General features: G+C 42.1%; 2 protein-coding genes across 2 annotated transcripts; both read left to right on the plus strand.

Annotated features, from left to right (window-relative positions):
* Positions 1-540: 540 nt before the first annotated feature.
* On the plus strand, positions 541-5,016 carry LOC109482691. The gene is made up of 5 exons (XM_019785511.1): positions 541-1,049; positions 1,827-2,106; positions 2,813-2,977; positions 3,732-3,869; positions 4,683-5,016. Exons 1-5 carry the CDS (start codon positions 541-543, stop codon positions 4,980-4,982), a joined length of 1,392 nt encoding a protein of 463 aa, XP_019641070.1. The 3' UTR covers positions 4,983-5,016.
* Positions 5,017-9,515: 4,499 nt separating this feature from the next.
* Positions 9,516-11,237, plus strand: LOC109482693 (G8 domain-containing protein DDB_G0286311-like). Its single transcript, XM_019785512.1, has 2 exons — positions 9,516-9,721; positions 10,736-11,237. Exons 1-2 carry the CDS (start codon positions 9,516-9,518, stop codon positions 11,235-11,237), a joined length of 708 nt encoding a protein of 235 aa, XP_019641071.1.
* The last annotated feature ends 15,759 nt before the right edge of the window (positions 11,238-26,996 follow it).

Here is a 26,996-nt window from a genome sequence, read left to right on the forward strand (position 1 = left end):
CTCCATGAGGCTACAAAAGTAACATTAGGTGCAGTTCTCTTGAATGATGCTAGGGGTCGCAATTCAGCCCACAGGCCATGTCGGACCTGTGTACGATCTAGCTGCTGAAAGACAAGAAAAATGGTTGCCATGGTTTTTCTATGGTTACTACTCGATTAAAAGTCATTCTTGACGCGTGTCATAATCCTAACCAAGGAAACAAACTCTATAAATGTTACATGTCCTTTATTTGGTAGCTTTTTTCGCGGAGCGACACAATAAAACAAAACATATGCATAGCATTTTCCCTTGTCTGTTTCGTGCTATGGAGACTTGATCATAAAAACGGTGCATGAATATTTCAGTTTTATAAGGCAGCCCATGAAGCATAAACATGCGCTAGGAATTCGAATTTCGCTGTGTCGCACCAGAAAATTTTGCCACATCTGAGGTGGGATTTTCTTGCTCGTAGCGTAGCAGTACGGGTAGGCAACGCAACATCCGACTCAGAAGTTGCGACTTTCAATTCTAGACTGCAAAAAAAGGTTTTAAAAAAGCAGCATGAAGCAGCAGGGTATCGAATTAACAGACGTGACCGTAAAAGTCGACAGCAATGTTGCGGAAAGTGCCGACAATCTAGACAGTAACAATACGAAGATTCTAAAACCAGCCGGCGACAGAAGCGAACAGCAGAAGGTGGACAGTAATACGTTGTCCTTCACGTGTCAGAAGGACGCGACAGCAGCTGACAAAAGGTCGCATCAGGACAGCAGCGTTCTGCACAGCTCGATCCAGAGGGACACAGGTATACTGGACAGCAAAGAAGCGCAGAGCAGCAGAGACACACAGACTGTCATAACCGTAACGAATGACCTTGGGGAACAGCAACTGGACAGCACAAGTCCTGACAGCGTCAGCGGAGGGATAGCTGACGTCTTCGGCCAAATGTTGGAATATCGAGCAGTGAAAATCTTGGTTTCTGTGATGGTCCCTCTCGGGCTTTACCTGGCTGACGTCATCCTGTCGGTGATTCTGGTGGCCAGGTACCACGACACGGGACACCTGGGCTGGTTAGTGTTAGTTTATTAACTTTTTATCAGGTTATCCCTTTAGTTGATCATTAAAAAAAGTACATGCATGGCTTGCTAATGCTAAATGCTAAATATGATATGATAAATTACGTCAATCCAGCGTTGCTATCAAATTGAGTTTCCGTAACCTGCATGCAAGAAACCCGTAATTAGGGGTGCCAGATTATACAGTGCAATTTTACGCAACACAGTGCAATTTTACTAGTATACAGTGCAATCTTACGGAATACAGTGCAATCGTATTAGTATACAGTGCAATTTTACTAGTACTAATACGATTGCACTGTATTTCGTAAAATTGCACTGTATACTAATACGTTTGCATTGTATTCTGTAAAATTGCACTGTATTCCGTAAAATTGCACTGTATTCCGTAAAATTGCACTGTATTCCGTAAAATTGCACTGTATTCCGTAAAATTGCACTGTATTCTGTAAAATTGCACTGTATTCTCTGGCACCCCTGGTATAATCTATTGTACACTAATAGTTCAGCAGAGCGTTTCGTATTCGCGTGTTTCAGAATGACATCCCTTCTATATAGTTTTCAAGTGTTGCGTTGGAATAATATAACTAGTCTGCGACACCACCGGGCAAAATTTACCCAAAAATGAAGAAAACCATCAAAAATCCCGGTTTCGCTCAGACGCAGTACGGGCTAGCTGGCTGTAGCCTTCTTCATGTTCCACTGACCAATCAGTGAACCCGTAACTCTAGCAATGGGTCAAAGTCGTCCTGAAGTTGTAGTTCTTGCCAGGTCGTGGCTGACTCTGGGGTTTGTCGTGGGGCCGTCGGTGCTGCTCCAGATCCTGGCCGCCGTGTTCCTGTCCTTCGATGACGTCATCGTGACCCGGGGTCGCGCGGCGGTGTACCTGCTGCACCTGCTGCAGCTGGGTGTCGTCATCGACTACGTCATCATCCTCCTCCGCGTCTGGCGGGGCCTGGGAACGAGAGGCGCGGATTACGTCACGTGGTTCCCTCCCATGATGCACCTGGTGGCGGCCGTGTCCCAGTCGCTGCCGCAACTCTGCACACAGGTGGGTCAACTTCGACTTAAAGTACTATCATGAAAGTTCATCTGTGTTGGTAGTTACATGTTAAAGTTAAAACTTTTGGTCCAACACAAAAAAATTCTCTCACCTAGAGCTTTCGACCAGTCACTCTGGTCTTCCTCAGTAGACTGACCCAATGAAACGTGGCTTCTTTGAAGTGTGACGTCAACACTGGGTCAAAGGTATCTGGTAGACAATGTCGGCCCCCGTCGATGAAGGGTGAATGAAGGGTGATGGGGCCTGATGTACATGACTTCCTTCACCCCTCTGAAGAAATAGTCTTGTTCGTCTTAAAGTAGTCTTAATTAGTCTTAAAGGCGTGTATATCGTCTTTTCTCCTTCAAAACTTCGTCTTATATAAAGTCGCCCACACAGGTGGGCTCAACTTCGTCTTTAACTTGTGCACACAAGTTTCCTTCGTCTTATTATATAATTAAAGTCGTGTGCACACGTTTTCTTCGTCTTAAAGTCGTGTACCCAAGTTCAGTTCTTAGAGGCGTGTTTTAGGGAGTTTGGGACAGGTGCGATCGAACGCTGGCAGTGCCTCTTGCGAGAAGTGCTTAAAGTGCAGTTTGCCATGAAAGGAATTCTGTGTGTAGCGGTTGTTCACGGTCCCTTTTATGACAGACCAACAACAATACCTTCATTTTTCACGGAATCAACAATAGAATATTTTTCTTTCAACGCGCAGGCGTACATCTCATTCCTGTCGGGCGACATGAGCGGCCTCAGGGCTGCAGTTATGGTCGTCAGTCTCCTGGGGGCGCTGCGGGCCGTGGTGGTGTTCCACTACATCTGCTTGGGGCTGAAAAACGACGGGGAGGAGGGAACGTCAACAGAACAGCCAATCAAAAAGGTCTACATCTGAGTGCCTGCATGTGTTATATCCAGAACCATGCCTAGTTATATGCCTGGTTATGGTTATAAATTAAGGTTAGGAACAGGTGTGGGCTCAACGAAAAAAGTGCGACTCTTTTAAAACTGTATCACTCAAAGGTGATGCTGAAGAAGAATGATGTACATGTATATTACTTGAAATATCAAGAAGAAATCTGCGTGTGTCATTTTTTTTTACTTCCAGTAGCAGACTTTGAATTGCCTATCAGGATGTCTAATGCTTAGGGTACATTTCCAAACCGACGCCCAGTCGGGCTGTTTGCGTGAACGAATATCAAAGATTCAAACAATTCATATCATCAATATATACAACTACATTGTACTAGTAGTACTCATGGATAGTTTTCGTCAACTTTTTGTGTTTCTTGTCGTTTGTATCATACTTTTCATTGCCGGAAACTGCCCGGTTGGGCCCTGGGGTAGAAAATGTGCCCTATTAAAGCATAATGCCTTCACCTGGGGTCGTGTGGCGTAGCGGCAGAGTGCTCGACTCGGAATCAAGACGTCCCGGGTTCGAGTCCTGACATGCCACCGATCGTGTGCCCTTGGGAAAGGCACGCACTTTACACGACTTTCCTCACTTCGCTCAGGTGAAAATAAGTATTGCCCCCTGTGTTAGTGTCGGCATTAATATAAGTTGAAAAAAACTTGAGTGTGCCGTCACCACGTCTGGTGATTACATCTGAATTTAAAAAAAATGCCTTCACCTGCAGGTCGTGCCCAGACTGACCCTGTTCGCGGTGTGGAAGGTGCTGGAGCTGGCGTCACGCGTGCTAGCGGTCGGGCTGTGCGCCTCTGCCGTCAGGCTGTGGTTCGCCCTGCCCCTGGGGATACACTGGCTCGTCATGCTGGTCAGTAGTAGCCTCTAGCAGGCTTCGGGAGGCGGATGGAAAGAGTAGAAATCGGCCAAATAGAGAGATAACATGCCAGGGGAGTTTGTCTGCTGGGAGAGAACATTTTGCCGCACTGTTCTCTCTCCCAGCAGACAAACTCCCCTTGCATGTTTAATATCTATCTATTAGCCGATTTCTACTCTTTCCAGCCGCCTCCCGAAGCCTGGTAGAGGCTAGGTCAGTAGAGCGGTAGCCTGAGTGTCAGCTTTTTTAGTTTAAAAAGCTAATTAGCTAAAATTAGCTAAAAGGCTGACACTCAGACTAGAAGAGTGGCGTGTTTCCGTCTCGTAAACGGTCGTTGCCGTTTGAAACGGTAGATGTCATATCGCTGACCGGCCGTCGATATCATGTTCGCCTAGCGTATTAACATACCAGTAACTTTTTACGGCGTAAAAACGTTTGGAACGTTTAAAAAGCACCATTTAAATTGTAAATGCACGACAACATCGTAAAAAATAGTAAAGATATTATTTAAAAAAAAAAAGAGCACAAGCTCGGATTTGAACCCGGGTCTAAAAGCTTAATCCTAAAACCCTGAGCACGGTTCTGGATACAACAAGGACTTTAACTTTAAAGTGGGATCCTTTGTCTTCCTCTGTCTTCAAAAAAGAAGTCAAACCCAGTAGTTTTTACTAGTTGTTTCTTAGTAGTTAATAGTTCCCTGTGTACTAATATATTGTCTGTTTTTATACCAAATGTTTCTTCTGTTCATGCAATTAGCCATCGGGCATGAACTTGCAATAAAAACTTGTTATAACCCATTCCATGCAGGCCATGATGCTGATCGTGGTTCCGGATCTTCACGAGTGCGTCGGCGTTCTGCTCGGCGGGATCCTCGCCACCGTCGAGACCTTCAGCGTCAACTTCTCCATGGCAACGACCTCCGCCCTGGGGGTCAACCTGGCTCTGACCCTGGCCGGAAACGTCGGCATGGCAACGTACTGGTACGTTCTGCAGACCGGAGACAGCGGCTACGAGCTGACCTGTCTGGTTGCCACGGCAACGTGTTCTGTCGTCTCGGCCGTTCTGGGAGGAGTGTACGCGAAGTTGTTTGGGGAGGTGAAGTTCTAGAATGTTGCCATGACAACGGAGAGAAACGCGTGTTTCGAAGGGAACCGATGCGATGTGTAATATCAAGAAATATTTTAAGCCCAGAAGATAAGTATACAGTTCAAAGGAATGAAATAAAAAAGTAATTATCTGAAACGCACGACAAAAGAAATCTAAGTAGGCTAAGTAAACTAGAAAATTATCATTATCTAAACTTGGAACTGAATAATAGCGAAGTAACAAATATCCTACTGAAAACTGAAAACTGGAAACCAATGCAAACACCAAGGGGTGATTATGACACTCGAGGGATCACAACGAGAGATCCTTTTTAGCTATAGAATAACACAGCAACAGACAAGACTCGGGCCTCTTTGGAAATACAAGAATATCAAACTCACCCCCATGCTAGCGAAATCTGGACGCTAACAGCCAAGCTTCAAGAAGAAAATAATACAGATCACAGAAAAGAGTGCCTCCGAAGATCTAGAGATCACATACAGATGTCTCGAATGACAAAGAGAGAAACAGAGTCAAACAAAGCAAAAGATCCTAGTCGAAGACGTCCTAATCACACTATGTAATAGTTTATGAAATGCTTGGTATGGTCACGTGAAACGGTCATCATAAATAGCCAAAACTACATCATGCAAAGAACAGCACAGGGAGGACATAAAAGGCCTACACAAATAACTACTTACTTACTTACTTGAGTAGGTCTCCTCATCTCTGTGAGTGGCCTGCGTCAAAGTCGTCCCTCCGTCTGCACAGCGTCCTGCGCCATACTTGGCGGTCGTGGGCAATCGTCTTCAGGTCCTCTTGGGCCAGACTGGGTTGTTGCATGGTCGTCCTGGCATCCTCCAGTACATAAAAAGGTGGGAGGATAACACCAGAGAATGGACAGGCATGACACTATACGTGAAACGTTAAGAACAGAAAAACCGAGAAGGGTGGAGGAATCCGAGTGCCGGTTGTATGTTCGTCTGTGGTGGTCTAACGGTCGGCCAATTAGACTAAGGAGTAGATAAGAACTGACATATTGGAACTAATTTGTTAATTGGGTTAATTGATTATTATATAATAAACGTCACAAACGAACGTTTGGTTAATTTTAAGGAGGTCTAGCATGTCTGCCGGTGCTGTTGCATTATTCAGAAGACGGTACCAGACTGGCGTTTTCCCCCTTTTTCTTTCCGGATGAATATTGTTGTATGTTGAAGTTCATTCCCCTATACCTGAAATGGTTAGAGCCCAAGCAGCTAAATGTAAAAGATACGAACAAGCAAAAGGGAGAAAACCACGAGAGAAGGAACGTTAATTGTTATTACCTCGACGCTGTATGAAGAATAAAAAAAGGAAGGGACCAACAGAAGATTTTAAATCTTTTTCTTTCAGGACAGTACCAGTTTACTCTGGAGTTTGAAACAATACAGATCACTCTTGATTCTTCTTGTTATTAGCTTTTTAAATAAAGAGTTGTAGGCTCAGATGTCAACAGAACGTACGTAGAGCTAGTTGTCCTTGGCATTTAGAATTTGTCCCATTCAAAGATCACAGAAGACAGACCCGCGCAGGATGACAAAAGATTCTGCCCTCATTAAATCAACCAAATTAAACCCGGCGAGTTGGGCCCAACATGTCTCCATATGACCCCATCGGGTGAAGGTTGGGGAGGGGGGCGAGTAATAGCGGCTGAGGGCAAGGACTCGCTCATTCAGGAAAAGATAGACGGTGTATGACTAAAGATTCGTCGCAAGTGGGGTAAAAGACCTCAACCTTCTTTGTTTTACCGTAACGTAAAATACCTAGCTGTGCACTGTCAGTTAATAATAAGACGAACACGTCCTTGGAAACTGGTCCCACCACTCTGGCCACGCGCACAACTACAGAGAACACCGACCAGAGCACGCAGTTGACGGATTTGACTCGAGTGAAGCCTATTTTGCCCAACTGAACACCAAAAAACAGACGGCCTCAGCACAGTGGCCTCAGCACTTACTTCGCATTATCAACAATCTAAGCTGTGGTGAGTCTTTCTACTCTTCAGTGGTCGAAATACCCCTCTGTGTGCAACTTGGTGCAAGTAAATTTGGTGTCGTGCAACTATTTTTTGCCGGTATGCACGGCGGTGCAAGTTTGCTTTATCTGCTGTTACAACCTGTAGAACGGTTTCTAGATCATTCTCCCCATGTCACTTTCGCCCCGTCTATTTACTACCAGATCGCCCCATGTTTAAGTGAACAGTGCTATGTTTTATTCAGGGGATTTACGCATGAATCCTACTTCTAAATATTCTTTAGATAATTACCAAAGCCTTGTGACTATATTTTGAATTTTTCTTCTTTGTTTACCACCGAATACCTGATGAAAACTCCGGGTGCGCCGCGCAGTCGGACTTTTCATCGGTGTCAAATACTTGCCGAACGGAGAAGAAAAATTAAAAATATAGTCACAAGGCTTTGGTAACATCTAAAGAATATAAATGTTACCAAAATGCGTGTATGTCACCTAGATAAAACATAGCACTCAGGTCACTAAAACATGGGGCGATCTGGTAAAATAGACGGGGCGAAAGTGACATGGGGCGAATCAAGTCCAATAAAGAACTGGAAAGGGAACCAGGAACCTGCCAGGAAAATGAAAATCCAGCCTTAAAATAAAAGAACTTTACCTTAGTTTCCGTCTCTCTCAGATTTTGCAACGATATTTTCCCATATTTTAGGTACCTATAGTCTGATCTAGAAATCATGAAGGACACGTTTACAGGCCGTGTTTGGTTAGGATCGAGCCGAAAATCACTGATTTTTACACCAGTAGTTACACTGTGATGCACGTAAATTTTTACTCGAAATGAGAAATTACCGCCCAACAAAACGGACCATTAGGTTTCCAGTGCTGTATTGCTCTTTTGTTCTTGTGATCAACTTGTTTTTTTTTTGCTGAATCGCGTAAAATACCAAGGAAAAAACAAGGAAACCGACAAATTACCGCTGAGCAGAGTGTTAAAGCCTAGTGGCGGCCATCTTGTTTTTCTGCTCAAACCTCGCGAGAGTTCGCGCGAGAGCTGCAATTTGGCCCGAACCGCTAGAGAGAGCTAGAGGGCGAATTCAAAATCCTGCGATGTGATGTATTAATATATTCGGTCTGAGGTTTTAGTAGCCGTAGGACTAGGGGACAAGTTTGATAATGTATAGAATGGATAAAATTGGATAGAATAAAATAAAATAGGATAAAATAAAAAAAAGCAAAAATAGAATAAAATAAGATAAAATAAAATAGAATAATTTTTTTTTCATTTCTTTGTAATTAATAGAAGGTTACTATCTACGTCGCTTTAGTACGTTAGTAGTGTAGGCAAATATTGGATGCTATTAAAGTTACTACATGTACTTTTGGTTGTGTACCTATTATTTGTGGGGGGTGCGACTATTTTTCTTCTGGTGCAACTATTTTTTTTCATCTGCACCAGTGCAAGTAGGCCCCAAAATCTATTTCGACCCCTGCGCATGCCCTTTCATGCAATCATGGCAGTCGTCGTGTGTTTCCTTAATTTTCGGGACCTCTGTACAGCATTAGCCGAGGTATAGATTAGATAACTTGAGAAGGCTTAAATGGATTGGCTTTATATTTGGTAGGTGGGTAGGTCTTGACGAGACCTGGAAATTATTAGAGTTTGGGACCCCTAGCGTCTTCTTATGTTACTGCAGCTGAACCTCCGGTTTTGATATCTCATGACCTAGACATGCTTGCGAAATTCGAATGATAAGTAGCTCTGTGTTGGGGAAGAAGTTACGCTTGCTCTGGAACTGCATAGACGTTCAATAATATTCAAAACTCAAGAACCGGTTGACGGATCGTCATGATTTTAGTGTATAGGTAGCTAATATGATGTATGAAAGTACTATCATGTAAAACACTGTAATTGCAGAATTTTTTACTTAATTATGCAAATGTACCCTTCATTTGCTTAATTTGCAATTATGTATGTAGTGACGGAGGGTGAAACAATTTAAATCACTTTTAATTCATCTATCAGATTTTTTTCCCTAGAAAATTGAACGCGTAGATTTCAACAGCGATTGCGGCTTTGACGTTATAATTTGTATGACGCTAATGTCTGCTTTTCGTTACATTACCTGTTCAGGTGACAATGCACATAGACAGCGACGGGCAAATTAAAAAAAAAATCTGACATTGGAATTCACCCAGACCTCACCACCAGAAGACGTACATCCGACATTTGGAGAAGTCTAAGAGTGATCAGCCAAGCTCACAAGCTGCGGTGAGTCTTTGCAATGTTTTCTAACGGTTATACCTCATATACTTAAACCAGCTTTTTTCTTTGTTATGCATGAAAATGTCGTGGTATTAAAGTGGAAACATTTGTTGGATAAAATATCTACTACACCTAGGTGTAAAATCGACAGTTTACCAATATAATATCAGAGAAAAATGTTCTTAACTTCTTTCAAAACAAGGGGTTGTTTGGTGTTGTTTGATAAAAAACGCGTCTTCAGTTGAGCAGTGGAGAAAAACATCCTTCAGGGATACAACATGCAAGTGAAAAGGTTGCTCGTTCTGCTGCTGATCGTCCTGAAGGAAGCTGACCCGACCGCAGCCTGCAGCAGCAGCTGTTCATCATTCTGTTCCTGCAACTGGAGAGACCTCACCAGTGTTCCACAGGACCTGCCGACAACCATCACTACCCTGAACCTGGCCGGCAACGAAATCACAACTTTAAGTCAGTCTGATTTCTCAAGGTATACAAGCCTGGAGGTATTATACCTTTACTCCAATCAGATCTCCATAATCAATAATGGGACATTTCTTACCCTGACCAATCTAACTCAACTGTATCTCCGTTATAATCAATTGACTAATTTAACAGCTAGCACATTTGAGGGACTTGGTAATCTGTTGGCCTTGTATCTTGACAATAATCAGGTAACTAGCCTTCCAGCTGGCATATTTGAGGGACTTGGTAATCTGTGGGGGTTGGCTCTTGGCAATAATCAACTGAGTAGCCTTCCAGCTGCCATATTTGAGGGCCTTGGAAATCTGCAGCAGTTGTCTCTTCAGTTTAATCAACTGACTAGCCTTCCAGCTGGCATATTTGAGGGACTTGGTAATCTGCATTTCTTGGGTCTTAGAGGTAATCAACTGACTAGCCTTCCAGCTGGCATATTTGGGGGACTTGGGAATCTGCAGCAGTTGTATCTTTACGATAATCAGCTGACTAGCATCTCTGTTGGCACATTTGAAGGCCTTGGTAATCTGCTGAGGTTGTCTCTTAACAGTAACCAGCTGACTGGCCTCTCTGTTGGCATATTTGAGGGACTTGGTAATCTGCAGTACTTGTTCCTTAATGACAATCAGCTGACTAGCCTTCCAGCTGGCATATTTGAGGGACTTGGTAATCTGCAGAGGTTGTATCTTAACAGTAATCAGCTGACTGGCCTCTCTGTTGGCATATTTGAGGGACTTGGTAATCTGCAGTACTTGCTCCTTAATGACAATCAGCTGACTAGCCTTCCAGCTGGCATATTTGAGGGACTTGGTAATCTGCAGAGGTTGTCTCTTAACAGTAATCAGCTGACTGGCCTCTCTGTTGGCATATTTGAGGGACTTGGTAATCTGCAGTACTTGCTCCTTAATGACAATCAGCTGACTAGCCTTCCAGCTGGCATATTTGAGGGACTTGGCAATCTGCAGTACTTGTATCTTTACGATAATCAGCTGACTAGTCTTTCTGCTGACACATTTCCAGTACTGGCCTCCGTTTCAGAAAATGTTAGAATTGCGGATAACCCCTATCAGTGTGACTGCAAGATGCTTCCTTTTAAGTTATTGATGAATGGGTCTCATGATTTTGAAAGTCAGATCACCTGTGCCGGACCCGCTAACCTTACAGGGCAAAGCTTGCTTAATGATGTAAATCCTGAAGATATGATTTGTGATGAGACCACACCAGCTCCCTCCACTGCACCAGCTTCTACCCCCCAACCTGCACCAACCTCTACCCCCCAACCTGCACCAACCTCTACCCCCCAACCTGCACCAACCTCTACCCCCCAACCTGCACCAACGTCTACCCCCAAACTTTTAGCAACTTGCAGCACCTTTTGGAAGAAGTGCGTCGCTAAAAAGTTTTGGAGAAGGGCTTCTTGTCGTAGTAAGTCTTGCAGTAGGTGCCGCAAGAGGTTTCGCAAGGAGTGTCCGGATCGCAGCACGCGTTGGACCACATGTCTCCGCGCATTTACGAATTGGTGTTCGTAAAGACACATCTTAAAACCTTGTGTCACAAGCTTTGTAACAGGTGCCATAAGCTTTAGTACAGGTGCCACATGCTCTCAAACAGGTACCCCAAGCTTTAATTTTATAAACAAGTGTCATGGGATTTAAAATGTGCCACAATCGTGTTAGTGGTTAGAGCCTGCCCAAAACTGTAGGTACATGTAGGTTTAGAGGTGCCAGCCCAAACCTGTAGGTACATGTAGGTTTAGAGGAGCATGACCAAAACTGTTGGTACATGTAGGTTTAGAGGTGCCTTCCCAAACCTGTAGGTACATGTAGCTTTAGAGGTGCTTCCCAAAACTGTAGGTACATGTAGGTTTAGAGGTGCCAGCCCAAAACTGTAGGTACATGTAGGTTTAGAGGTGCCTTCCCAAGACTGTAGGTACATATAGGTTTAGATCTAGAGAGGTGCCTTCCCAAAACTGTAGGTACATGTAGGTTTAGAGGTGCCAGCCCAAAACTGTAGGTACATGTAGGTTTATAGGTGCCTTCCCAAAACTATAGGTACCTGTATGGTAAGATGTGTCTGCTGAAAACTGAAGGTACATGAAGGTTTAGAGGTGCAATCCCAAAACTATAGGTACGTGTAGGTTTAGAGGTGCCAGCCCAAAACTGTAGGTACATGTACGTTTAGAGATGCTTTCCCAAAACTGTAGGTATATGCAGGTTTAGAGGTGCCATTCCAAAACTGTAGGTACATGTAGGTTTGTAGGTGCCTGCCCCAAACCGTAGGTACATGTAGGTCTAGAGGTGCCTGCCTAAACCTGTAGGCACATATTAGTTTAGAGGTGCCAGTTCAGAACTGTAGGTACATGTAGGTTTAGAGGTGCCATTCCAAAACTGTAGGTACATGTAGGTTTGTAGGTGCCAGCCCAAAACTGTAGGTACATGTAGGTTTAGAGATGCCTTCCCACAAATGTAGGTACATCTAGGTTTAAAGGTGCCAGCCCAAAACTGTAGGTACATGTAGGTTTAGAGGTGCCAGCCCAAAACTGTAGGTACATGTAGGTTTAGAGGTGCCAGCGCAAAACTGTAGATACATGTAGGTTTAGAGTTGCCTTCCAAAAACTGTAGGTACATGTAGGTTTAGAGGTGCCTGCCCAAAACTGTAAGTACATGTATAGGTTTAGAGGTGACTGCCCAAAACTGTAGGTACATGTAGGTTTAGAGGTGCCTGCTCAAAACTGTAGGGACATGTGGTTTTAGTTCTGACTTATCAAGTAAAAATAGTCATGAACTAGAAAGGCCAATATTTGCTTTGGAGCAAATACAGCGATGGGTTCACCACATTTTACGACATGGCAGGGAAAGAATGGGAAACACAAGGGAAAACAATGATTTACATTGATATAACTATAATATGAAGTAAAATACAACTAAAACAACAGTTGGATAGCTATTCCCTACTTTATTGGTTAGGATTTTTAATTGCATAATGCAAACTGTTGATTTTCAAAATAAAAAAAAAACGTCCATGCCCGGCATTCCAATGCTGGAGCAGGAAAGCTTGAAATACCTACCAAAACACTTGAATACAGACATACTGTCAGTATGGAAATGCTTCTGTGCAGGTGTTAATCAAGTTAAATCCCAACAGCCAATCAGCAAGAAGTATAGAGGAAACCTGCATGCTTATTGGTTGATGCCCTGCATTCCATTGTGATGACTCATGCCCAAACGTGGTAAACAAGGCACACTAACACAGTAATACATTTGCTATAACACAGCCAAAAAACTCAAATAAAACCATTCTAAAAGCCTGTATCACAATAATTCAAAAAACGCCTAGGGGTATTTGCCCACTGTACCTCCATACCAAATTTCAGGACCTTGGGCCCTAAAATGAAGAAGCTGAATCCATTTAAAAAATGGCAGGAGAAGAAGAAGGAGAAGAAGAAGAAACACCAGAAAAAGCAATATGGTTTCACCACACCACTTCGTGGTGTGGTGAACCCATAATCAGTAACTTGAAACTGGTCGAGAGTCCTTCAAATATGCCATGTGAAAGTGAAGCTTAAGATAGTGATATAAATGATGATGACAATGAAAATGACAATAGAGAATGGCGACGGAAAACGACTGTGTAGTCTTCAGTCCCAGAAGAATAGAAATAACCTGTGTTACACAATCTCTCGCTGTCAGGGGCTGATTGTGCCTCCTCCCCGAGAGCTTGTGGCCAAACACCTCTAACTCAAGAGAACCTCTAACTAAAGAAAACAATTCGTACTCCCAGAACTACCAATAGAAGCACAGGATTCTTTACCATCATGAAAATCAGTCCAATAGGAGCTCAGGATTCTTTACCATCGTGAAACACAGTCCAATAGGAGCTCAGGATTCTTTATCATTATGAAAATCACTCCAATAGGAACTCAGGATTCTTTATCATTGTGAAACACGGTTCAATAGGAGCTCAGGATTCTTTGTCATTATAAAAATCAGTCCAATAGGAGCTCAGAATTCTCTGTCACTATGGAAACCAGTCAACACAGCCTCCAACACCATGATATAGGTCAGTTCTAAGTCTTAAAAATAATTGGTCCATGTTAGCACATATGCATAAATCAAGAGGATTACGAACAAGATGTTCCCAATTGTCCTGAGTTAGAATCTTAGAGGTGTTGGCCCGTCAAGCTTTAAGGGGCCTTAGTCGCCTGACCAATGGAGGGACTGCTCGAAGCGTCATGTAGTCAGGCTATGTGACACCCATATCCGAATATGACTGCCCAAAAGACTCGCAACAATTATGATTAAGATGGTAACAAAGAAACTGAAATGGCTGAACATGGATGGGAAAATGTAGAAGGCAGGATGTTCATGAGATCACTGATGTACAATTTTAAATATATTCTTCCATCTCATGTGTACAACTGTTACCAAAAGACCTGTGTTAACCAACAATATCATTATTCTTAGATAATCATATATGTAAATCAAGAGGATTACGAGCAAGATGTTCCCAATTCTTCTCATGATCAGTTAGAGGTGTTGGCCATCAAGCTTTAAGGCATGACCAATGGAAGGGCTGCTAGAAGCGTGATGTAGCCAGGCTATGTGAGAGAGAGACAACCATATCCGAATATGGTTACACAAACTAATTGAAACAATCATTTTAAGAGGGCAACAAAGAAAGAAACTGAAATGACTGAACACGGGTGGAAAAATGTAGAAGGCAGGATGTTAATGAGATCACTGATGTATAATTTTGAACGTATTTTCTTCCATCTCATGTATACAGCTACTGTTAACAGAAGACCTGTGTTAACCAACAATATCATTCTTCTTAGATAATCATATATGTAAATCAAGAGGATTACGAGAAAAATGTTCCCAATTGTCCTGAGTTAGAGGTGTTGGGTATCAGGCTTAAGGAGTCTGACCAATGGAAGGGCTGCTAGAAGGTGATATAGTCAGGCTATGTGAGAAAGAGACACCCATATGTAAAAGGGACACCCACATCCGAATGATTACTCAAAAGAATTGCAACACTTATTAAGATGGTAACGAAGAATGAAACTGAAATGGCTGAACATGGATGGGAAAATGTAGAACTTGAAGGCAGGATGTTCATGAGATCACTGGTGTACAATTTTGAATATATTTTCTTCCATCTCATATATACAACTGTTAACAGAAGAACTGTGTTAACCAACAATATCACTCTTCTTAAATAAGTATAAGTATTATAGTCATAATCTATATACATAATTCTTACACAATATCATTCTTCTTAGATAATCATCAGTATCATAGTCATAATCAATATACAATCTTTAGGATAAGATCTTAACAAACATCTTTGTGGTGAAATGACTAATTTCTTCAACTAGAATTAGTTGTGTTTTGTTACATCTTAACTAATTACCTTCAGTAATATCTTTAACATACTTTAAGTCATAACTTCAGCACTCAATGAATTTATAATGGTAATGGTTTCAGTTTAAGTTTAATTTAGAGTGGTGCAAAATAACAAATTGTAATTGTTCAATTTCATTATAGAATATAGGATATCAACTCGATCTTTACTGACGACTTTGTAATCAAAGGATGTATCATTATCATTACTAATCATAGAATTTTTGTTTAACATAACTGTGCACTCCAGAAACAAGTGTTATATTTCTTTCAGATCCAATGTGCTATTTTACTGAACTCAACAACATGCCACACTGGCAACTTCAAATTCACCAGGCATTCTGATAACCCCCTGGGCACCCCCTAATATCCCCAACATTTCAATCATACACTAATGTTCTGAGAAACCCTTGAATATCCCCAAATTGTCCCTTTTCTTTCAAGAGTAGGATGATCTGCACTAATGTTGTATTCTATCTTTGCAAATATGTTTTGGCTGTTTGATTTTGTTTATTACTTACCATTTTGATTCACCACTGTGAGTGAATAATAATGGATAATTTTGCTGTCTTTATTTAAAATTGGGGCCCAAATTAGAAGAAAGTTTGGTTACACGTACAAGAGAACAGAAACTGGTTATCTTTGAAATTCATTTGAATATGGAGCTCTCTGAATACAATCAAAAGATTACTAAATTATATATTCATAAATGTATAAAGTTTAATAGAGAATAACACTTGTTTCTGTCAAATTATATTATTTCTTTCAGTTTTTATAGTGAACATCATTTTGCTGAACTCAAAAACGTGCCACACTGGCAACTTAAAATTCACCAGGCATTCTGATAACCCCCTGAGCACCCCATAATATCCCCAACATTTCATTAACTAGTGTTCTGAGAAACCCTTGAATATCCCCAAATTGCCCCTATTCTTTCAAGAGTAGGATGATTTTCACTAACATTGTATTTCATCTTTACAAATATGTTTTGGCTGTTTGATTTTGTTTATCACTTACCATTTTAATTCACCACTGTGAGTGAATAATAATGGATAATTTTGCTGTTTTTATTTAAAATTGGGGTCCAAATTAGGGGAAGAAAGTTTGGTCACACACAAGAGAACAAAAACTGGTTATCTTTGAAATTCATTTTGATATGGAGCTCTCAGAATACAATCAAAAGATTACTAAATCATATATTCATAAATGTACAAAGTCTAATAGAGAATAACACTTGTTTCTGTCAAATTGTAATATTGCTTTCAGTTTTTATAGAGATTATGATATGTATAATTTTGTGGTGAAAGGACTTGCTTTTCTAAAACTACAAAACTACATCTACATTTTGCTGTTTCAAATTTCTATAAGAGTTCAACTTCTAGATACAATACTTATAATTCAATACTTACAACGTTTACAACAGTTACTACATTTTGTTGGTGAAAATATGGGATAAATAAAGTTCAAAGGGGAACTAAAAGTCTGCTGCTCCAGCGTTGTTACTGAAGGATGATTGTGGTGCAGATGTGTCGGTGGGTTTGAGGACTGAGTTTTCACACTTTGTCCTTTTATTACAGCTGGGTTAAGGGGCATTATTACCATCTACCTAATCTCCAAGCAGATCTTTCGGTGGGGGGAAGACGGTATCAAATTGGCCAGTCTGTAACCATTTCCCCACAATCTCCAAGCAGATCTTTCGGTGGGGGGAAGACGGTATCAAATTGGCCTGTCTGTATCCATAGCCGCTGTCGTTAACATTTCGGGAATTTGTCTGTTGTCGACGCGCTCATTCGGGCAAAGATAGATCGTGCATGACTAATGATTCTGCAATAATTATATCAACCACATTATGCCTCTGCCTCAGCGCCGGCAGGAGAAAGGGCAGTCACTGACGAATCCAACATTAAAACTGCCACAAAAAGTCATCATAGTTAGCCTCCATATGACCCCATCAGGCGCGAATTGGGCAAATCATTCCTGGTTACAAACTAGTGAGTTTGACATGCTGACGTCACATTGACACTATAAAACCCATCCGATTGAAAACAACCCAAACCAGCCTAATCTAATGTGTTCAACGCGCGCATTCAAATGTCACAGCAGACCATATATGGTAAATGACTCTCTTCTAGACAACTCTCCTTTATTTGACCTTAACTTAACCTGTGCACAGGTAAGACAAAAGCGTCACTGACGAATCCACTGTCATTCGGCCCCACAACTCTGGCCACCTAAAAAACAAGGTGCACAACTACAGAGAACACCGACCGGAGCACGCAGTTGACGGATTTGACTCTAGACCAGCCAATTTGGACCAACCGAACACCGCCAAACCAGACGGCCTCAGCTAGGAACTACGCACTACCGTCAGTTAGAGATCTGGCTGCATTGTCAACAATCTAAACTGTGGTGAGTTGTTCTACAGTTTCTCTTTCGTGGCAGTCGGTGTGTGTTTCCTTAACTTTAGGGATATCTGTACGATATTTACCGGGCTGTAGGTCGGTCGTCAGAGAGGCCGTGCAAGGAGTTCCGCTCGGATAAGGGACGGCCGGGAAACGAGCACTTGTATTTGTCTGTTCTTGTGTTGATGGGTTGAAACTTAAATTGGAGGCTCCCCTCTAGCTCTTAAAGTGGCCAGTTTCTTCCATGACACTCTAGATTAAGGGCCCTTGGCCCTCCCCTCCCCCTGCCGGAGTTTAACATGTCACATCTGAGGTCGCCTTGCCTTGGGGAATCATCCATATATGGTCTGTTGTGATCTTTCAATGGGTGTGTCAGTAAGGCCATGTTGATTTGATTATATGGATGACATCCTCCGGGAGCCTCAAAACTGATGCGCGCGTGCGAATAAAAAAAAAAGTTTTGCAAAAAAAAAGTTCTTTTCATTATGACATCTACGTGGTCATGAGGGTTGAGCAAATGGCACAGAATATGGTTTGGCGAATAATCTAGTCTTCAAGTTCATTTCTTTACAATTTCGTCTTTTTTCGTTTGATTTTGGCATTCTACGACATTGGTATAGTTTGTATTAATTTTTTTGTAACTTATGGTATATTTTTGCTCATTTTGCAACTGTTATGTACGATTTACAGTATGGTTGAAAACTTTTTTTTTTTTGGAAACGGCCGAAAATTCATGCGCGCGTGGATGTCATCCATATAATCAAATCAACATGGCCTAACGTGTAATGTGAAAAGTACTTCTCTGTAGGCAGTCATGTATGTGTATACTTTCAAACAAACAGAACACAAGTATAGAAAAGTTTAGAATTGGGAGCTAGCGATCGAATCTAGTCCAGGCATACAAATAGGATGGAACACCCAGGCTAACTTCGATAGTAGGAGGGGAGGGCCAAGGGTAACTCGTAATCGCTACCACCCACCCCCATGCAGGCCCTCAGAAATGGTAGGGCCCGAGCTCAGAAGGGCAGCCAGTCGGAAAGGTTACGGACAAAGGGGATTAAAAGCACGAGAGAGGGAGTTTGTTATCCCAAAGGTGAATAATAAAAACCTAATTGAAGGAACCAACCTAGGATTGAGGTCTAAGTGAATTCAGACCTTGTTACCTCCATGAAAAATGCGTGTCTCTGTGTGTGTGTCTATCTGTGTGTTTGTGTTCGTGTTTCCGCACATTTGTAGTCAGCATAACTTCATAACGCCTTTATGGATTTGTTCAGTAAGATAATTCTTTCAATCAGTGACTATTAAATCCTAAGGTACATACCGAATTTTAGGGGGTATGTACCTTAGGATTTAATAGTCACTGATTGAAAGAATTATCTTACTGAACTTATGCTATACGTGACTGATGAATCTCTTCAACGGCCTTTATGGATTGTGATGATATTTGGTATGCTGGTAAGTCTTAGGAAGACGAAGGTCAAAGTCAAATATGGGCCTCCTGGTGGATGACCTTGGTACTGCAGCAGAACTTCCGGTTTTGTATCTTTTGTCCTGAATATGCTATGGTCTTGACAAAGATTTCTACTACCCTCATTCAAACGCCCAAATTTGCCCAGGTGGGACAAAAGGCTTTACTGAAGAACCCCGCCTTGGAATCTGTCCGCACCAGTCCGATAACACAGAGCGCTGGAGTGACGCAGCTTAGGGAATTGACTAAAGTCCAGCCAAGTTGCGAACACCGCCAAAATGGACGACACTACCGGGCTGGAATAACACATGTAATACCACAGATAATAACACATGTAATACCACAGATAATAACACATGTAATACCACAGATAATAACACATGTAATACCACAAATAATAACACATGTAATACCACAGATAATAACACATGTAATACCACAAATAATAACACATGTAATACCACAGATAATAACACATGTAATACCACAAATAATAACACATGTAATACCACAAATAATAACACATGTAATACCACAAATAATACCGTTGGAATGACCAAAGGACTAAAAAGCGTCTACATTGTTCTTTTTTTCAGGTGTCATCTGTGCTGTGCATACAAGAAGCAGTACAGCTACTGTAGCTTTCTCCAGCAAAACAACCAAAGTTAGTGATAACACCATCTTCGCCATCATGTTAGCAAGATTACAAATCAGCTTGCATGCTTTTAGATGGAGTATTACTGTCCTTTGGACACTGGGTTATGGCTGGTATTATTTCTAGGCATGGGCATTATGCTGTTAGATGATGAAGGCAGTTAGTTTAAGACTTTCACTTGAAGTCTGTTTCTCATACATCGTAGATTTCGTGAACAAAGTCCAGGATGTAATAGTATGCCATTGAAAATTCCAAGGATATGTCTATGTCGGATTCACCTACTCAACCTCTGACAATATTGTCTGACTAATATCTGCTTTTCGTTACATCACCTGTTCAGGTGACACTGCACGCAGGTATCGACGGGCAAATCTGACGTTGGAATTCACCCAGACCTCACCACCAGAAGACATCCGACACTTGGAGAAGTCTGAGAGTGATCAGCCAAGCCCACAATCTGCGGTGAGTCTTTGCAACGTTTTATAGCAATTTTACATCATATAGTGAACTAGCTTTCGTTCTTTGGTATGCATGAAAATGCCGCGGCAAGTGGAACAAGAATTCTGAGATTTCATACCTCCATGAAATATATGAGGTTTTATGAATGTTTTTATTTGTCTCATTGACTTTGGAAATAAGGTCGTAATTAGCATAATCTAGTTTAATTTATAGTTTTCTAAATTCAAATGACAATATTGTTTCGTGTAAAATTCCTCTCCTTTGTCACGAACTTCTTTCAAAACAAAGGGTTTTTTGTTGGCAAAAAAACGTCTTCATTTGTGCAGTGGAGAAAAACAGCCTTCCGCGGTACAACATGCAGGTGAAGAGGATGCTGGTTCTGCTGCTGATCGTCCTGAAGGAAGCTGGCCCGACAGCAGCCTGCAGCAGCAGCTGTTCATCAGACTGTTCCTGCACCAGCAGAGGCCTCACCAGTGTTCCTCAGGACCTGCCGACAACCATCACGTCCCTGGACCTGCACGGCAACGATATCACAACCTTAAGTCAGTCTGATTTCTCAAGTTATACAAGCCTGCAGGAATTATACCTTTCCTCCAATCTGATCTCCATAATCAATAATGGAACATTTCGTACCTTGACCAATCTACTTCAATTGTTTCTCGATTATAATCAACTGACTAGCCTCTCCATCCGCGGATCCAGAAATTTGTGAACGGGGGGGCGCACCACCTGACGTGGCCGAAGGCCACGTAAGCGCTGCGCGTCAGCGCTGCGCGGGGGGAGAGCACGAGAGGGGGGAAGCCCCCCTCTCGTTGGGGGGGGTTGGGGGGCCTCCCCCAGAAAATTTTTAAAATTGAGAGTCTCTCTGGTGTATTTTAGAGTCATTTCTGAGCAAATAAGCAACGAAGTAATACTCGTTTTCAGTACATTCATGTGCCTGTCGGTACATTTTACGACTGAGAAAATAGAATATTGAAAATGCATCTATGTTTTGGACGACTAAATTTTACGGAACGGGGCAAATAAAGAGTTCGCGATGCATCTAAGTTAGCGAAAAAAAAGAACCAAATACAAAAGGAAATGCCGCCTCTTTATAGACCGGATCACTTAAATCATTTTCCGATCGCGGGGAACGCGCGGTCACAACATCGCAGCACTCAAATACACTAACGGATAACACTAATGTGACAACATGTGAAGTAACGGCCGTGGCGACGGAGCGCCGCGCACGTGTTTACCATTTTCAAGAGTTCACAAAATTTTTAGGACAATACTAAATTCTGGAGCGCCGGGTGTCAGCGGAAGACACACATTGAATGGGGCCACCTTGCCTGCTGTAATCTGGCCGGACCACGGAAAAGTTAGCTCGGCGTAGCTAGTTTATAAAAAATTCGATTGCGGAGGAGTGAGCCTGTGCTACCGAATTTAAAATTTGATGCAAACCAAAACAAGAACGAGGGGCTACTGGGGCTTACTATTCTGAACGGGAACGAGCGAAAAGGTTTTAAAAAATATCTCGTAAACTACTGCTTATGTCACAAAATCAAAGGTGGACAGCTTCTCGTCGCTGGGACGTTCCCACGTGTTGCCAAGGCGACGGCACGTCCTGATTAGACAGAGCGGCGTCACGCCCTCAGCACAGGCATTGGCCCCTCCCACCGGGCGGGCGGCAAAAGATTTCAAAGGCCCAAATATTGTAGCAAACCGTGCCGTGTACATATACCCCGCATTTTCACTTCGTACCGCTGGCTGGTATAGTCCCGCTCCAAATTAATTTTCCTGCAGCATTTCTTAGGATTTAAAGAGATTTCGTGATACGAAATAAAAAGATTTCTGTCAACTGAACCTTTGTAACGGCATGCATTACATGGATATAATCTTTGTTAAAGATTTCTGTATTAACTAGAGCCGAAAGTGCATTAGAACTGGCCATCAGTTGAGGCACAACTACCATGTTATATTCATGAACTACGTTACGACGACCAAGAACGTTCACGGCTTGCAGACCATTTTAAATCTTACCAACCCTCTTAGAATTGTGTTTACTCTTACGGGGGTATTTATTTTCGGCCGGGGTTCCACTGATGAGATCGGCTGCTGGCTGGCGAACTATCCCGTCGGCATGACCTACGAGTACCGGGCGTCTTTGCACTCGGGACGTGAGTGACCTAGTACATTTTCTTACCGTGCGCCCGAGTCTTGTTTTACTGCAACGTCGTGTTAATATCGACGATAGATGGGAGGCACAAAGGTTAGGGATTCACAGAAGTGTGTTAACAAGTAAACAATAATCGAGTCTAGGCGTGGTGGGGCGTGCCCGCTAATAGTGTAAAATCTGGATTATTAACACGTGCGCGGCGCTCCGTCGCCCCGGCCATGTACTTCTACGGTCCGTGACGTATCCGGGAAGAACTGGTCGTAACCATAGGCTTCCTTTCTATTCTTTGTGTTATGTTTTTTTCTGCGATCTTGTGTTTGGCCAGTCGTCTAAATTTTTTTTGCCCAGTCGAACGGGGGGGCGCGCGCCGGGTGCGCCCCCCTCTGGATCCGCGGGTGAGAGTACTGGCGTATTTGAGGGACTTGGTAATCTGTTGGGGTTGCATCTTAACGGAAATCATCTGACTAACCTTCCAGCTGGCATATTTGAGGGACTTGGTAATCTGCAGATCTTGTATCTTGATGGTAATCAGCTGACTTACCTTCCAGCTGGCATATTTGAGGGCCTTATTAATCTGCAGTACTTGTTTCTTAGCAATAATCAGCTGACTAACATCTCTGCTGGCATATTTGAGGGACTTGGTGCTCTGCAGAACTTGTATCTTGATGGTAATCAGCTGACTACCCTTCCAGCTGGCATATTTGAGGGCCTTGGTAATCTGGAGATTTTGTATCTTACCGATAATAATCTGACTAGCCTCTCTGCTAACATATTTGAGGGACTTGGTAATCTGTTGGAGTTGTATCTTAACGACAATCAGGTGACTATCCTTCCAGCTGGCATATTTGAGGGCCTTGGTAATCTGGATTACTTCGATCTTAACAATAATCAACTGACTAGCCTCTCTCCTAACATATTTGAGGGACTTGGTAATCTGTCGGGGTTGTATCTTAACGGAAATCAGCTGACTAGCCTTCCAGCTGGCATATTTGAGGGACTTGGTAATCTGTTGGATGTGTATCTTCACGATAATCAGCTGACTAGCCTTCCAGCTGGCATATTTGAGGGACTTGGTAATCTGGATTACTTCTATATTAACAATAATCAACTGACTAGCCTTCCCGCTGACACATTTCCAGTGTTGGCCTCAGCTTCAGATGTTGACATTAGTGAAAACCCCTATCAGTGTGACTGCAAGATGCTCCCCTTTAAGCAATTGATGAACGGGTCTCATGATTTTGAAAGTCAGATCGCCTGTGCCGGACCTGCTAACCTTACAGGGCAAAGCTTGCTTAATGATGTAAATCCTGAAGATATGATCTGTGATGTGACCACACCAGCTCGCTCCACTGCACCAGCTTCTACCCCCCAACCTGCACCAACCTCTACCCCCCAACCTGCACCAACCTCTACCCCCCAACCTGTACCAACCTCAATCCCAAAACATACACCAACTTCTACCTCCCAACGTGCACCTACTTCTACTCCCAAACCCCTAGCAAGTTGTAGCAAACTTTGGAAGAAGTGTTTAATTGCAAAGTTTTGGAAAACGGCAAATTGCCGCAGTCAGTTTTGCCAGAAATGCCGCAGAAAGGCTCGTCGTAGATGCCCAGATCGCAGGCATTGGAACACATGTTTTAATGAACTTAAAAACAGGTGTTCCTAACGGTATACTCTAAAAAGTTGCTACACGCTCTACAACAGGTGTCACAAGGTCTACAAAAGGTGTCGCATGCTCTATGACAGGTGCCACAAGCTATAAAATAGCTACAAAACTGTAGGTACATGGAGCTTTAGAGGTGCTGCCCAAAACTGTAGGTACATGTAGCTTTAGAGGTGCTGCCCAAAACTTAAGGCACATGTAGCTTTAGAGGTGCTACCCAAAACTGTAGGTACATGTAGCTTTAGAGGTGCTACCCAAAACTGTAGGTACATGTAGCTTTAGAGGTGCTTCCCAAAACTGTAGGTACATGTAGGTTTAGAGGTGCCTACTCAAAACTGTTGGTACATGTAGCTTTAGAGGTGCTGCCCAAAACTTAAGGCACATGTAGCTTTAGAGGTGTAGCTTTAGAGGTGCTGCCCAAAACTTAAGGCACATGTAGCTTTAGAGGTGCTACCCAAAAACTGTAGGTACATGTAGCTTTAGAGGTGCTGACCAAAACTGTAGGTACATGTAGCTTTAGAGGTGCTGACCAAAACTTAAGGCACATGTAGCTTTAGAGGTGCTGCCCAAAACTGTAGGTACATGTAGCTTTAGAGGTGCTTCCCAAAACTTAAGGCACATGTACATGTAGGTTTAGAGGTGCCTACTCAAAACTGTAGGTACATGTAGCTTTAGAGGTGCTACCCAAAACTGTAGGTACATGTAGTTTTAGAGGTACTTTAGAGGTACTGCCCAAAACTGTAGGTACATGTAGCTTTAGAGGTTCCAGGCCAAAACTGTTGGTACATGTAGCTTTAAAGGTGCCTCCCCAAAACTGTAGGTACGTGTAGATTTATAAGTACCAGCCCAAAAGTGTAGGTTCATGTATGTTCAGAGGTGCCTGACCAAAACTGTAGGTACTGTAGGTTTAGTTCACCTAAAATAGTGATGATTCGGTAACTGGTCCAGAGTCCCTCAAATATGCCATGTGAATGTGAGGCTTAAGATGCCGCCAATGAAAATTAATGTAGGCACATGTAGGTTTAGAGGTGCCTGCACAAAACTGTAGATACATGTAGGTTTAGTTCTATCTCTGTAACTTGAATCTGGTCCAGAGTCCCTCAAATACGCCATGTGAAAGTGAAGCTTAAGATACTGCCAATGAAAATGACAATAGAGAATGGCGATGGAAAACGTCTGTGTAGTCCTCAGTCCCACAAGAATAGAAATAACCTGTGTTGCACTATCTTTCGTTGATTGGGCCTTCTTCCTAAAAGCCATACACCTCTAACTCAAGAGAACCAATGTCATTCTCAGAACTACCAATAGGAGCCCAGGGTTCTTTATCATTATGAACATCAGTCCAATAGGAGCTCAGAATTCTCTGTCACCATGGAAACCAGTCAACGCAGCCTCCAATACCATGATATAAGTCAGTTCTAAGTCTGACAATAATTGGTCCATGTTAGCACATATGTATACATCAACAGGATTACGAACAAGATGTTCCCAATTGTTGCCAATTCTTCTGAGTTAGACTCTTCGAGGTGTTAACCATCAAGCTTTAAGGGACCTGAGTCGTCTGACCAAAGGAAGGACTGCTAGAAGCGTGATGTAGTCAGGCTATGTGAGAGAGAGACAACCATATCCGAATATGGTTACACAAACTAATTGCAACAATCATTTTAAGAGGGCAACAAAGAAAGAAACTGAAATGACTGAACACGGGTGGAAAAATGTAGAAGGCAGGATGTTAATGAGATCACTGATGTACAATTTTGAACGTATTTTCTTCCATCTCATGTATACAACTACTGTTAACAGAAGACCTGTGTTAACCAACAATATCATTCTTCTTAAATAAGTATCATAAGTATTATAGTCGTAATCAACATACAATCTTTAGGATAAGATCTTAACAAACATCTTTGTGGTGAAAGGACTAATTTCCTCAACTAGGAGTAGTTGTATTTTATTTCAACTAATTACGTTCAGTAATATCTTTAACGTACTTCAGCACTTAGTGAATTTATAATGGTAATGGTTTCAGTTTAAATCTAATTTAGAGTGGTGCAAAATAACACATTGTAATTGTTCAACTTCACTACAGAATAGGAGATCAACTCGATCTTTACTGACGACTTTGTCATCAAAGGATGTATCATTAACATTCAATAATCATAGTTACTTCAGAAACAAGTGTTATATTTCCTTAGATCCAATGTACTATTTTGCTAAACTCAGCAACATGCCACACTGGCAACTTCAAACTCACCAGGCATTCTTATAACCCCCTGAGCACCCCCTAATATCCCCAACATTTCATTCATACTCTGATGTACTGAGAAACCCCCTGAATGTCCCCAAATTGCCCCTATTCTTTCAAGAGTAGGGTGATCTTCAGTAACAATGCATTTTATTTTTACAAATTTTTACAAATATCTTTTTGCTGTTTGATTCACTACTGTGATTGAATGATAATGGCTAATTTTACTGTCTTTATTTAAAATTGGGGTCCAAATTAGGAAAGTTTGGTTACACGTACAAGAGAACAAAAACTTGTTATCTTTGAAATTCATTTTGATATGGAGCTCTCTGAATACAATCAAAACATTACTAAATTATATATTCATAAATATATCATACAATAGAGAATAACACTTGTTTCTGTCAAATTATAATACTGCTTTCAGTTTTTTTATAGAGAATATCATATGTATAATTTTGTGGTGAAAGGACTTGCTTTTCTAAAACTACATCTACATTTTGCTGTTTCAAATTTCTATAAGAGTTCACCTTATGGATTCAATACTTATAATTCAATACTTACAACGTTTACAACAGTTACTACATTTTGTTGGTGAAAAGATGGCTGAATAAAGTTCAAAGGGGAACTAAAAGTCTGCGGCTCCGGCGTTGTTACTGAAGGATGATTGTGGTACAGATGTGTCAGTGGGTTTAAGGGACATTATTACCATCTACCTAATCTCCAAGCAGATATTTCGGTGGGGGGAAGACGGTATCAAATTGGCCAGTCTGTAACCATTTCCCCACAATCTCCAAGCAGATCTTTCGGTGGGGGAAGACAGTATCAAATTGGCC

The sequence above is a fragment of the Branchiostoma belcheri genome, unplaced genomic scaffold (genome assembly GCF_001625305.1).
Source record: "Branchiostoma belcheri isolate BF01 breed outbred unplaced genomic scaffold, Haploidv18h27 scaffold60, whole genome shotgun sequence".
In the NCBI taxonomy this organism is placed as follows: Eukaryota; Metazoa; Chordata; class Leptocardii; order Amphioxiformes; family Branchiostomatidae; genus Branchiostoma; species Branchiostoma belcheri.